At 34.3% G+C, this 13,957-nt stretch overlaps 1 protein-coding gene across 1 annotated transcript in view; it reads right to left on the minus strand.

Moving 5' to 3' along the window:
* Positions 1 to 13,957, minus strand: part of TTN (titin) — a 248,597-nt gene that overhangs the window by 135,243 nt on the left and 99,397 nt on the right. Inside the window, exons 125-143 of the mRNA XM_009996323.1 lie at positions 13,498 to 13,572; positions 13,250 to 13,324; positions 12,916 to 12,999; positions 12,179 to 12,256; positions 11,868 to 11,945; positions 10,849 to 10,965; positions 8,543 to 8,626; positions 8,023 to 8,349; positions 5,796 to 5,870; positions 5,527 to 5,601; positions 5,229 to 5,315; positions 4,641 to 4,721; positions 4,352 to 4,447; positions 4,066 to 4,142; positions 3,424 to 3,514; positions 2,165 to 2,248; positions 1,748 to 1,825; positions 1,452 to 1,535; positions 575 to 898 (exon numbers count right to left, since the gene is read on the minus strand). Coding sequence (XP_009994625.1) covers positions 575 to 898; positions 1,452 to 1,535; positions 1,748 to 1,825; positions 2,165 to 2,248; positions 3,424 to 3,514; positions 4,066 to 4,142; positions 4,352 to 4,447; positions 4,641 to 4,721; positions 5,229 to 5,315; positions 5,527 to 5,601; positions 5,796 to 5,870; positions 8,023 to 8,349; positions 8,543 to 8,626; positions 10,849 to 10,965; positions 11,868 to 11,945; positions 12,179 to 12,256; positions 12,916 to 12,999; positions 13,250 to 13,324; positions 13,498 to 13,572 — 2,070 coding nt within the window. The remainder of the gene's footprint in view (positions 1 to 574; positions 899 to 1,451; positions 1,536 to 1,747; positions 1,826 to 2,164; positions 2,249 to 3,423; positions 3,515 to 4,065; positions 4,143 to 4,351; positions 4,448 to 4,640; positions 4,722 to 5,228; positions 5,316 to 5,526; positions 5,602 to 5,795; positions 5,871 to 8,022; positions 8,350 to 8,542; positions 8,627 to 10,848; positions 10,966 to 11,867; positions 11,946 to 12,178; positions 12,257 to 12,915; positions 13,000 to 13,249; positions 13,325 to 13,497; positions 13,573 to 13,957) is intronic.

Below are 13,957 nucleotides of genomic sequence, written 5' to 3' on the forward strand. Positions count from 1 at the left end.
AATTTACAAAGACAGCAAGCAGAGCAATCACTAATTTCTAGGGGAACCATCTCATAATTTATGCAGAGACAAGTGAACAGTAACTTATCTCAGAGTACTTGAGCAATGAAAACTAAGGAATATCAGCATACATCTTCCTGGTACAATTTAGATGCACTTTCTGTTTGGTGTGAGGGATCCTATGGTTATAAATTTAAATGATGGTAAGGAAGTCCTACATTATTTTTAACATCTTTGTAAGTCCCAGGAGCTAAACTGGACAAACAAAACAAATATTGATACATAAAAATATTAATTTCAGGCTGAAGCTGAACTGCATGAGAAAATTATAATTTTCTTCGCTTATGTCATGTCTACACTAGCTCACTCTTGGACAGTCAGATGGGGAGTCCTCCCTTTCCACTCTGAAGGGAAGAAGAACTCTTTAAGACAGAACAGAAGAGGAGCAATCTTTAACTGATTTCTCTTTACCAGCAACATATGAGTACAAACAAGGAAAAATATAAACACCCAAAGGAGGCTCAAGTAGTAGGTCAACAAACTATAAGAATGAAGAAATAATGACTTGAGGTACCTATAGCCGGTTGGATTTCATAAGCCTCCTCATATACTTCCTCATATTTCTCATAGGTCTCTTCCTTCTCCTTAAACGCATATTTTTCATAGACATCTTCTTTCTCCTCAGCCTCCTCTTTATATTCCTGTTCCTGAATCTCCTTATATCCCTCAGGTTCTTCAGGTTCCTCATATGCATCTATTTCTTCAGTTTCCTGAACCTTCTCAAACTCTTCAAAACTTTCATATGTCTCATACTTCTCATACTCTTCATATGCATACTCATACTTCTCAGGAGCAGGGACTTTTTCTTTCTGGACAAGTTTCTTGGATACTTCAGGCACTTTAGAAACAATATTATTATCATTGTTACTTTTTTTTTTTTTTTTTTTTTTTCAGTTAGTCAAGACAACTACATAGAACAGAAAATGTACATGATAACCACAAGCATAAGTTACATTCAAATATAAGAACTTGCTCCTGAAACAGTATAATCAGTATATATACTATAGAAGATCTTAGGAAAGAGGAGGTAAAACAAGTAGAGGAATAAGAAGAAATGTATCTGTACCTTTAGTTGGAGTTGGTTCTTTGGGTTTGGGCACAACAGCAGGCACTTTCTCTTCAGCAACTGCTCTTCTATGCACCTCAGGGACTTTAAAAATATGGATTTCTTTTAAGATTTAAAAAAAAACAACACCCAACACCTCAAAGCATTATAAGTAAAAAAGCACAGGAAACAAATCTTTTATGGTTCTACAATGTGAACATGATAATGAAGAGTTTTAACATAAATTCAATCAGAAATCTCATACAACAAAGACAAAAGTTAGAAAAAAGAAAGTCAAGAGTGCTTTTAGGATAAATATTAATTGTAGTCAGGAGTACATGTATACCTTTTGCAGCTGGAACCTCCACTTTTTCAGGGAGAGCAAAAGGTATCTTTCCTTCAGGAGCACCCTTCTTAGGCATCTTAGGTACTTTAAAGGTAGGACCTAACTTTAGTGTTCTTTTGCACAATTTTGTAACAGACACAAACCCAGAAGTTTACAAACAGCAGGACAGAAACATACAAACAAATAAATACTATAGAGGGAAGACACAACACATATACTAAAATGTCCCTTGCTAAACTCAACTTGTATGAATAATTTCGTCTATTAATGATAACAGCATTTTCAAACTGTAATACCTTTGGCTGTTGGAGTCGGCACCTTTTTAGGAACGGGTTCTTTCTTTTCAGAAACAGGTTTCTTAGGCACCTTGGGCACTTTAAAGACATTTTAAGAATGTCATCCACCCAGTAGCATGAGAAAGACAACAGAAAACATATACAAACAGACATGATGAAATAAGAACTGGTCTGCAGAATATATTTTAAACATTTAAAGATGAAACAGAAATAAAACCAAAATACACTATATACACAGGCAGACTTCCTGAACAAGACAGAGCTGCTTTTTTTTTTTAAGAATTTGACAGGCATTCTGAGACATCAATAAAGACAGACAGTGGGGACACAAAACTGACATAAATATGAGAAACAGAATACAATAGACACCAAATGAGAATAACAACACATTGTTTTCCTAGGTATCAATTTCTGTACCTCTTGCTGGAGGAAGCTCCAGTTTCTCAGGTGGGGGTACAGGTAGTTTTTCTTGTGGGACAGGTTTCTTAGGAATCTCTGGTACTTTAAAGATATTAGTGTACAAGTACATTTTTAAGTTACGTTCAAAGCATTAAAAACATAGAAAAAAAACAAAACATGAAACAAGGTCCCCCCAAAAGATCATTAAGATTTACTTACAACTTAGACCAAGAAATAAAGATCAATTTTAAGGAACCCAAGAGATCTCATGAGCAATTTGTGAGAAAAGATCTTCTACCTTTTGCTGGTATAGTTTCCTCTGGAATAATTTCCTCTTCTTCCTCAGGACCAAAAATGGGAACTTCTTCAGGGGCAACTTTCTTTGCCATCTCAGGCACTTTAAAGATATTGTTTTAAGAACTTTACTTTCACAATATCCCAAAGAAAAAATCATAACATAAACCACAAAGACACCAGCTCTCAAGTAACAATAGTAATAAAAATAGGGGAAACTCTATTAGCTATTTTTGACTCCCTGAAAACTGCTAAGTACAATTAGTTTGTTAGGAGTATATATAGATTAGCTCTTTTGCCTAATAATTAGCATCTCATTTTTTGTGTAAAAATCTTCCAGTGTCTGGTTTTAATTTTTTTTTCTTTTTCCTAAAAACCTCAGTTGCTGAGGTAGAATTTGCTCAGCACCAAGGGGTGGCCTCTGTAATTGTCTGCCTCCACCTTGAATTTCACAATTAGGGTATATCTTGTAGTTATTTATACAGTCTGTTTTGATTTTTATATATATATATATATATAATAATATATGTTTACATAAGATAATAATATGCTTTAGGTAAAAGGCTTGAGATTTTAGCATATGCTCAGGGTACATGTCAGAATGATCTCCCTGAATTGAATAATTTCCAGGTAAAGGCCCATAAAATACTATTTCAGGTATTATGTTTAAACAAAATTTAAATTAATTTAAGCATTAGTTCTGAATAATGATATTACAATGGATTATTTCATTCACAGAAATGACTTAAAATGAAAAACAAAAAGATGACTCAAGGCCTGATACTTACCCTATTGAAATATAGCAAAATAAACATTGAAGGGTTGCCTGAGACCTGGCACTGCTCACCAGAGGGGAGCAGCATGGTGCTAGAACCAAGGATCTGACTTTACATAAATATAAATTGATTTTTAAAATGAGGTTTCATTGAAATATGAAAATGTAAGGGAGAGGAACTATCTATATGCACTATGACGTGATATACCTTTTGCTGGTGGAATTTTCTTTACTTTAGGAACTGCAACAGGTACTTTTTCTTCTGGAACAGCTCTCTTGGGAACCTCTGGCACCTCCACCTTGAATTTCACAATTAGGGTATATCTTGTAGTTATTTATACAGTCTGTTGTGATTTTTTTATATATATATATATATATAATAATATGTATTTACATAAGATAATAATATGCTTTAGGTAAAAGGCTTGAGATTTTAGCATATGCTCAGGGTACATGTCAGAATGATCTCCCTGAATTGAATAATTTCCAGGTAAAGGCCCATAAAATACTATTTCAGGTATTATGTTTAAACAAAATTTAAATTAATTTAAGCATTAGTTCTGAATAATGATATTACAATGGATTATTTCATTCACAGAAATGACTTAAAATGAAAAACAAAAAGATGACTCAAGGCCTGATACTTACCCTATTGAAATATAGCAAAATAAACATTGAAGGGTTGCCTGAGACCTGGCACTGCTCACCAGAGGGGAGCAGCATGGTGCTAGAACCAAGGATCTGACTTTACATAAATATAAATTGATTTTTAAAATGAGGTTTCATTGAAATATGAAAATGTAAGGGAGAGGAACTATCTATATGCACTATGACGTGATATACCTTTTGCTGGTGGAATTTTCTTTACTTTAGGAACTGCAACAGGTACTTTTTCTTCTGGAACAGCTCTCTTGGGAACCTCTGGCACTTAAAGATAATGTTTTGATAAGATACATGTAATTAAACTTGGAGCATCAGAACTACTAAAACAAATAACAAAGTCACGAAGACAAAAAAGATGAAGAAAATTCCACAAAGGTAATGAAGGTATTTGTCCAGATTAAAACAATCAATAGAGATGAAGGTCTTTTAACTGACTGAACAAAATTGATGATTTTCAAGAAGAAATTGTGTACCTTTTGCTGGTATTTCTGGGACAATTTCCTCTTCCTCCTCTTCTTCAGGAACCAAAATATGTACCTTTTCATGAGGAGGTCTTGGTATTTCTGGCACTTCAAAGATAGCATTTAGTTGTAGAAAATTTAGACACAACATCAGAAACTGAGACACAATGTACACAGAAGCTGAAGAGTATGAATTAGCAAGCACATTTGTCACAAACTGCTACAATACTTATGTTGTAATGACAAACATACAAAAACAATGAGAAGCATAATCTACACGTTCCGTTATAAGAAGAGATACCTTTGGCTGGTGGAGTTTCTGGCTTTTTATGTACAGGAACAGGTACTTTCTTTTCTGGAACTTTCTTGGGCACTTCAGGCACTTAAAAGATATTTTTGTTTAAGAAATTAATTTTTGATGAAACATAAAACATAGTAAAATGACAACTGTAGAACTGGTATTAAGATGACTACACATATATGGGAACATTGAATTATGAAAGATAACATTGGTTTTATCCATACATTTATGTATAATATAAACTTAAAAACATACAGACCACAGCATTACAAATTGGCACAGTAAGTCTTGCTGTTTAGGTACATTGTTTATCCTTTGGAGCATCTTTTTATTGAAAAATCAAGTAATTTTAAATTAGATACATAAAATCCAAAAGACAGAGACAATACAAAACATACACATTTTTGAAGTGTAGAATAAGCACAGCACCCATGACTAACAGAAACAGCCACAGTACAGGTTAAAGATGGATCAGTGAGTGGTTCAGTATCAAACACAGTAGGATGAGGAATAGGACTGTTATTTGCAGAATTATAAAACTGAAGAAACAAAACTAGAACTATGCAGCTGAACCAGAAACTGGTGTACCTTTGGCTGGTGGAGTTTCTTCCACTTTTTTAGGTGCTGGGACAACTACCTTCTCTTCTAGCACAGGCTTCTTTGGTACTTCAGGCACTTTAAAGATATTATTGTAGTTTAAGGATTTAATTTTTGAACCATAAGGTAAAGAACAATGATATGACTCAATAAAGTGAATGACAGAAAGATAAACTGTCAAGAACAGAAAACTCTCTTTCGTCTACATTATATTAAAGAGGAAGGGTGAACAAAGACCAGTTTAAAAAAATATATATTTTTTACCACATTCGGTCAAGAGTTGATATACCTTTGGCTGATGGAACTTCCTTCTTTTTTGGTACAGGAACAGGAACCCTGTCTTCTGGCACAGGTTTCTTTACCACTTCTGGAACTTTGTAAGATATTATAAATTGAGATCGGTATAAATCTAAAACACCATGACATACAAGACAGGTACAATGAACAAGTGAACAAACTCTTAAAAGCAACAATCCTTTTACTATCCAAGTGTTTAAAACAAGTGAGAAGATAAATGAAATCTAGAAGACCTACACAGCCAATTACAAGTTCATCTACCTTTAGCTGGTGGAGCTTCCTTCTTCGGCACTTGGACTTTCTTCTCAGGTACAGGTTTCTTTGGCACCTCAGGCACTTAAAAAACATTTTTTGGATAAAAAGTAATTCACAAGCTATTCAAAGCAGAAATTAAACTAAAAAGGCAGCAGCACAAACATTTCATATAAAGAACTCTCTCCAAAAAAGAATAGAAAAGAGTAATGATCAATAATCAAGGCATCAAAAACAAATACTATGAAATAGATATTCAGAGGCTGCCTGCTAACATAAAGAGACAATATATACCTTTTGCTGGAAGAGCTTCTTTTTTCTTCAGAATAGGTATTTTTTCCTCTGGAACGGGCTTCTTGGGAACCTCAGGCACTTGAAAGATACCATTAATATTTTAGGAACTTACCTCTAAAACAACAGGAACATAAAAAGCAAACAAGCATCACAAAAACATATGCAAAACATAGTTACAATTTAACATGGTTTTACAAAACAAACAGAAAACAGACCATATTAGCTGCTTTTATGTCCATTCTCCCTGCTGAATCACTGAGGCCATCAATAAAACTGCTTTGAACTTCAATCAAAAGATTGAGTTAAGATAGAGTTTGACATTTTAGAACCTGCTATTAAAGAATTTAAAGAACTTCTTCCCTGGTGGGGAAGCATGCAAAAATACAGTTTTTTCCCTCTAGTTTTTGGGTGTTTATTACAAACATTGTAATAAACAACTCTTTGGGTATTTAGTGCATTTACTACTTTTCCTTATTTTCCCCTGGAGCTGTGATCCAAACATTTCTCAGGCATGGAATAGGCTGCATGTGGTATGCTGAATAAGGCAGTTTTGTATATATATTGAGTATCTATTGCTGATTACATTTTCCTACTCAGAAATTTCCAAGGCTTACTACACATTAGAAAAAGCACATCAAGTTTATCAATCAATTTACTTCAAACAGGGTATTATGGACACATTATAAGTACCCAGCAGTTCATAATACATTTTGGGGAGGGGGTAATAGTAAAATTGTGAGTGATTTATTTAGATGAAAAGAAAATAATCCTGACTCTGCCAAAATCAACAGATTATCTGTATGATTGCAGTGAGAAAAGGTTTCATCTAAAATGCATGAAAGGTTTTTGTACTCCGAACCCTTGAAATAACCATACCAATTTTTTAATGATAGGAGAGTAACTCCACTGGCTCTGAGCATAGTGAGGAAAGTTTGGAGCACATATGAATTAAACTTAATTACTATGATAGAGTAAAAAGAAATTTTAGCTAGGCCTCATCTTCCTTTTCAGGACTAACCTGGCTTTTGCAGGTTACAGTCTGGCCTTTTCTTTATTAGGAAAAATGTGCTAATCAACATGTCAGTGGATTCTTGTGCAGTATTAAATATAGTTTTGGCATTCATTAATTAGTGAACAGATATTCTGAATTTCTTTTTGGAGAAGAGACACTATGGAATTATTTGAATTTTAAGTACTCTTAGATTATTATTTAATTTTGGAAAGTTGGCTATAATTAGTCTACATTTTTATATTAAGACACAGAAAAGTTTTATTAGCAAGATCTTGGCATGAACTAGTTGTTCTCTCTAAGTAATGCTCATCCTGCATTAACAATGTTGAAAAGACACATCAGTACCTCAAAATTAATCCTAAGGAAAACACCTAAAATCAAGACTACTGACATATAGCAATCTAATACAACTTTTATATCTTTGCTTTTCATTAAAATATATTATTTCATTCAAAACATAAATAAACAACTATAGAGTTTTTGAAGATTCCTGAGAGGAAGTCAAGGTGACTTGTGTTCCTTAATCACTTATTTTCAAGTATCCTACCTATTTTCTAGATGCATGTATTTTTTGTCTGTGATTGCAGAATTCTCATAAACATTTCTAAGCACTTCAAGCACAGTCTGATGGTAAAATTGGATCCCAGAGGAGGACAAAATACAGCTCAGTTAAATTTTCTGAGTGGGTTACACAGACTTTTTGAAAGAGGAATAAACACGTATGACACGAAACTTTTAAATGTATAGAAGTAATAGTAAGGAGTACACATAAAGACATCACACATTTTCTAAACTACATACTAATCTTTGAACATCTTGGAAAAGGCACACTGTAAAGCACACTCAAACATATTAAAACAAAACTTTGATACATTAACAGAATTAAAAGATACTACTTTTTCTCACACAAATCCTAAAATTAAAGTATACCTCTAACTGGTGGAGGAGCCTCCTCTTCATACTGGGGAGTTTCTAACTCTTCCTCCTCATATTCAGGACCTTCCTCTTCATAATAAGCAGCTTCTTCTTCATAACCTGTGACTTCCTCCTCTTCATATTGTGGAACTTCTTCATACTGAGGAACTTCTTCCTCATAGTGACTAGCTTCTTCATAATGGTGGACTTCCTCCTTGTAATGGATTACTTCCTTCTCATATCTGGTGGCTTCTTCCTCTTTGTATTTTGGAATCTCTTCATACTGAGGAGCTTCAACATACACTTTTTCTTTTCGGACAACTGTCTTGCGTACTTCAGGCACTTAAAAAGATATCAATTAGAAGAATCTTAAAATTTAGCACATAGATCTTACTAATAATAAGGATGACATGGCATTTTCAAATAAGAATTAGACCAAGGAAAGAACATGTCATAGAAAACAAATATGTATTCACTGGGACATACAAGACACAAAAAACATTTATAACATATTTCAATACTCTATCCAGTATACCTTTGTCTCGTGGTCTTGCAATTTTTTTTGGAGGATAAATTGGTACTCTTTCTTCAATGGTAGCCCTCTCCAGTACATCAGGCACTTAAAAGATACAGTACATTTACATTTAAGAATTGTTTTTAAGTGTTTAAAAGCAAAAATATTCCTGAGAAGAAGCACCAAAAGATATCTTGCAAATAAATAGTTACATGGAAAAGACAAGAGTGTTTATTGACATGTAATTATGGAATTTGAATGCTGTTCAATTGAATAACAACAAAGATTTCAAGATCCTAATATAAGCAACTGATATGGTTCCTGCTTCATCCACTGCTGGCAGCAGTGAAGTTAAGCTTGCTAGTAGGCAGAACTCAAAGTCCAAATTCAGCCACTCAGAAAAGCACTAAATCCCACTGTCCTCTGTGGCAGCAGTTCTCCACAGCAGTGACACTTTGCTCTACCTTGGTAATAAACAGATCAAGATTCCTCACTTACTGGTAGCAAAAGATTTTCATATGAAACTCTAGATGAAGGGAACACACAGAGAAAACCTTTGTGAGTGACAGACAATGGATAAGAGTTCTGGGTTAATGAAAGGCAAACTAATTAATTGCTCAGAGAGGAAGGTATTCTTCCTCTTCTACTGACTGCTTTACAAAGTAGCTTGTTGTTCAGGCATGGAAAGGAGACATTCTGTACAAGAGCAGGAAAATTTCCAAAAGATGGAGGTGTGAATATGTTCAGATTTTAAGATTTGTTCAGGAAATAATGCACACCATGTTTAAACAGTATATTCTCTTTCTTAGAACAGCAATGCATGAGCCTTGTCTTCTGGGCAAGCGTCTTGGGAAATTTTTGATCTATATAGCTGGAAACTGCACAGAAAAACAGCTCAGCATTTTGATGTCTGAAAGACTAGTAGACTTGCCTATTTAGAGAATAACTTTGGCATTTTGTTAACAGATTGGCAATCTTTTCTGATCTTCTTAAGAGATGAAATCTATTCAGTCAATGACAGACTTGAGAACTTCTGCATGCTTTCTTCATGACAAGCTGCAGTGAGCATAGATGAGTGGATGCCACAAGTCTTGATGCTTGCTAGAGCAGGTGTTATTCTGGGGTAAATGTGAAGACTGACCAGCTCTTTAAATATTTTCTGGCAGAGCCCTGCTTGGTATTTAATTTTAACTGCCAGATACGTCTGCATTTTAAATCTTGCACTAAAACTTTTTGGAACTGGTAACTTTGGTTGATTTTATAATAAAAACTGGATTGTGCATGAGTGCCCTTGCAGGAAGCTCAAGTTCCTTTGGATTCTTTTGTCCTAGCTACAAGCCCTCTATTTAATATCACATGGGAGAACTTTTTATATTTAATATCCTGCTTTTACCCTTTCTTTTTTTTTTTTTCCAGACAAGACAGACTCCTACCTTAGAGAAAGCCAGTCAAATATCCTCTTTCATCTTCCTCATGATCTGCCTGCCCTCCCATCATTCTCCAGTAGATTATTTATCTTTACACGAATGTGATTGCATTAATCTTTCATTATATTAATATGATAATGCTGTTGCCAACAGCAGCAGGTATTAAAGTAGTAAGTATGAGGCATGTTGTGGCTCATTTTTCACAAATCAATAGATTGTGATAAGTGATACATCAATTAATTTTCTTTCAGAGCAGTGGAACTTTGTTCAAAGCCCTTGTGCTGACAAGTCCAATATATGGGATTGTGCTAAGTGCCTCATTCAGGCAGGCAACAGATGAAAAGATGAAAAGACAAGTTTTCATTTCAGAAGAAAGCATGTCAATGTAAATGTAGGAAAAGGCTGCCCTGTTTCCCCTCAAAGGGAAGTACATACCTGTGTATGAAATCTCCTTTTCTGTGTGAAGAGAAATGGATACTTCCTCTGACATAGCCCAGTGTTCTTCTTCTGTTAGTACTTCAAAGACAGAGTCTAATGTTAATGTTTTTCTCTGGTGCAATATAATGTACAATAATAAATAGCCTATAGCCCATTTGGGGTTTCATAGAAAACTAGTTATTATTTCCTGACACCTCCCACACCCAGAGTAACTGGAAAAAAATGTCCCTAGTGCTTCTCAACAACTCTGTTAAGGTTCACTTGGGACTATAGTGGAACTCAGTGGTGGACTTGGCAGTGTTAGTTGAATGGTTGGACTCGATCTTAAGGCTATTTCAACCTAAATGATTCCATGATTCTAGCATTAGGATGTCAAGAAAGGTGCCAGACCAGCAGGCTTGAAGCTCTGGTGGTATTGCATGAGGACAATCTGTTCACAGATTAATCCGTGGGCAGGAGTACCTTCTGGTGGTGGAGATACTTTTCTTTTTGGAACAGCAATGGATACTCTTTCTTCTCTGGTAATTTTCTTCGGTGCTTCAGGCACTTTAAAGATAGTAATTGTAAGAATACTAAGTTCTAAAAGAAATAACATACTTTCTGCAGTTCATACAAAAGAATTCTGGACAAACTATTATGGAGAAATAGTATATATTCACACAGCAAAGATACAATAAACACAAAAATCACATCAGACATACAAACATTAAGACATTTAAATTAAGGGAGAACTTGACCAGCTGAAGTTTTAATGCATATTATCTAGATATGCATTAAGCATTTTCAAGAGGTTTGGGGGGTTCTGGGAATAAATTCACCAGATAAATTAGATACTTTGAAACACTGTGCAATTTTAGCAACAGCAGAAATATTGTTAAACATTAAAATTATATCTACTAAAAGAATACATATAATATTAATAGATACATATATAGACCAAAACACACAAAAAAACAAACAGCATGTTGACATGTCATTAAGTAAGACAGAATGACTGAGATGAAAGGACGATATAAATAATTACTTCTAGGCTTTTCAGGAATGTAATTAAAACACAAAACACCACACATACAGGATACATAACAAAATCACTTTTCAAACACAAGAAAAATCATAGAAACAAAGGATGTATTTCTAACTTTGAAACCCTTCACTGAATATTAAAACACTGATATTTTTTTCCTAAATGAGTTCATATTTATTTAACTTCTTCACTGAGTAAATGTCTTTGCTCAGCTTTCCTAAGGTCTTAGGCAGCCGAAGAGATCAATAACGCTAAATAGTGGCTAGAAAATGCAAGGAATGCAGGTATGTAACTGTTGTCTGTCACTTTCTGCATTGCTTTCCAGAGACGAAGACAAGGTCCTTTTAATATATAATAACGTCAAGAGAGACTTGATTAACCAGGGAGATGGTGAGCACGATGCTCACAGACATCTGATATTTAGAAACCTTCTCTACTTTCAAGAGAACTTTTATACCTTTAGCTGGTGGAGCTGCCACTTTCCGTGAAACTGGAACAGGTATTTTCTCTTCTGGCACAGGCTTCTTGGGCATTGCTGGCATTTTTACAAAAAGAAGTTTATTTTTAAAGATCTTTAATTAATCACAGTTTATTAACATAATCAGATGACAAAAACACAAATACAGAGACTCAACATTTCTTTAAGTAAAAAAAAAAAAAGACAGCAAACACTGAACATTTCAGCTTATGTTAGACAATTACACATAATAAATATAAATCAGTATTCTGAAACAAGACTTCTGTTGTGTAGCTTTGAAAACTGTATACCTCTTTTTGATGGTGCCTCCTCTTTTTTAGCAACTGCAACCTTTTCTTCTGTGATAATTTTCCTGTGCACTTCAGTCACTTAAAAATAATAAGTTTAAGAATATTTAATCACAATATTTGACATGCAGACATAGTTACGTTTTTTCTACTTAATCCGTTTTGGTTTTGGAGTTTGTTTGGTTTTTTAAGAAAATGCTAAGTAAACTTCAACAGCAACCAAAAGGAGACACTGTAGAAGAGTGTACTTTACAGCCATAGCATGAAGATGAGTAAATAGTCAAAAAATAGTCAAAAGAAGAGAGAAACCCCAGACAGAGATTACAGACAGTAATGAACAAAAATTAAAGCAAAATGCTTAAGCAGAAACACTGCAAGATGAAACAAGAAAAATCTCCATAATAATAATAAAAATATTCTCAGGTTTTTTACCTTTGGTTGGTGGAGGTTCTTCAACTTCTATCTCAGAAGTGGGCACCCTTTCCTCTGCAGGTTTTTAAAAAAAGTTTGTGCAACTTTAGAGAATTTGATTGATTTCACCAACAGGCATAAGATAAAAGATAAAATAACACATAAATCTCATCAAGACAACACAGATGACAGGCTACATTGTTGACAGACATAAGTATATGTTTAATGTTTAAGACATTTGATATATGAGATGTATTTTTATCAACATGCCTATATGCTAAAAACAAAATGCAGGAAAAAACCCCAACGTTTTTGCATCAGTGATATACCTCTTGCTGGTGGAGCCTCCATTTTTTTTGGCACAGGGACAGGTACTTTCTCTTTAGGAACTGCTTTCTTATGAACTTCAGGAACTTCAGAAAAATGAGTAAGATAAGAAGGAAGATGAGAAAGAATGTTAAGGTGCAATATTTGTAATTGTCTACCACATCACAATGTGTTTTACCAAGTTAACACAAACAATATTTTTCATCATACAAGATGGAATATGAGACAACCATTCATCACTGGACACAGACATTACCCACAACACATCCAAACAAAAGAGTAAGACAACATAATCCCCTTGAAGATACATCACTCAAATCAGGAACTGGTTTATACCTTTAACTCCTGGAGCTTCCTTAGAGGCACCTGGAACTTTTGGTTCAGGGACAACTCTCCTAGGCTTCTCAGGCACTTTAAAAGATTACAATATATAGTTTTACAAGGAGGCATAGTATCACTGTAACATACACACATTTCCTTAAAGTGAAAAGCCACAAAAGGACATAAACATATTTCAGCAACAGAACACTCAGAGTGACGAAACAATCAATTAATGAAATCAATGTAATGAAAAGAAGGTATACCTTTAGTGGGTGGGGCTTCCTGTCTTTTAGGAACAGTTACCCTCTCCTCTATGAGGTAAGACTCTTCTTCTGACACTTAAAAAAGTAAAATAAAAAATACTTGAGTTTAAGTGTTTGGCATTTCTTGCTGTCTTTATGGCCCTGGTAAGTAATTAAGTATTTGTAAGACAAGAATAAGCAGTCTGCTTTACTAACAGACACTTCTGGTATTACAAAATCTACATTCAAAACACCCTGTTCCCTCTTAAATCAATGGAAAAACTCTAAGCAACTTAAATGGAACTGAGAGTGAGCTCTCATCTTGTATTTCTTTGGAATTTTAGAATGCTCAGTATTTGAAGTACTAGATCAACACTTTCCATTCCTTGGTCCACTAGGTCACTAATGTTGGAATTTGTTCACTTTGAGAAAGCTTCTCTTCCAAATACCAAGAAAATTCCTTGACTAAAGCTATCCCTTG

This window comes from Chaetura pelagica, unplaced genomic scaffold (genome assembly GCF_000747805.2).
Source record: "Chaetura pelagica isolate M959 unplaced genomic scaffold, ChaPel_1.0 scaffold3, whole genome shotgun sequence".
NCBI classification, from domain to species: domain Eukaryota; kingdom Metazoa; phylum Chordata; class Aves; order Apodiformes; family Apodidae; genus Chaetura; species Chaetura pelagica.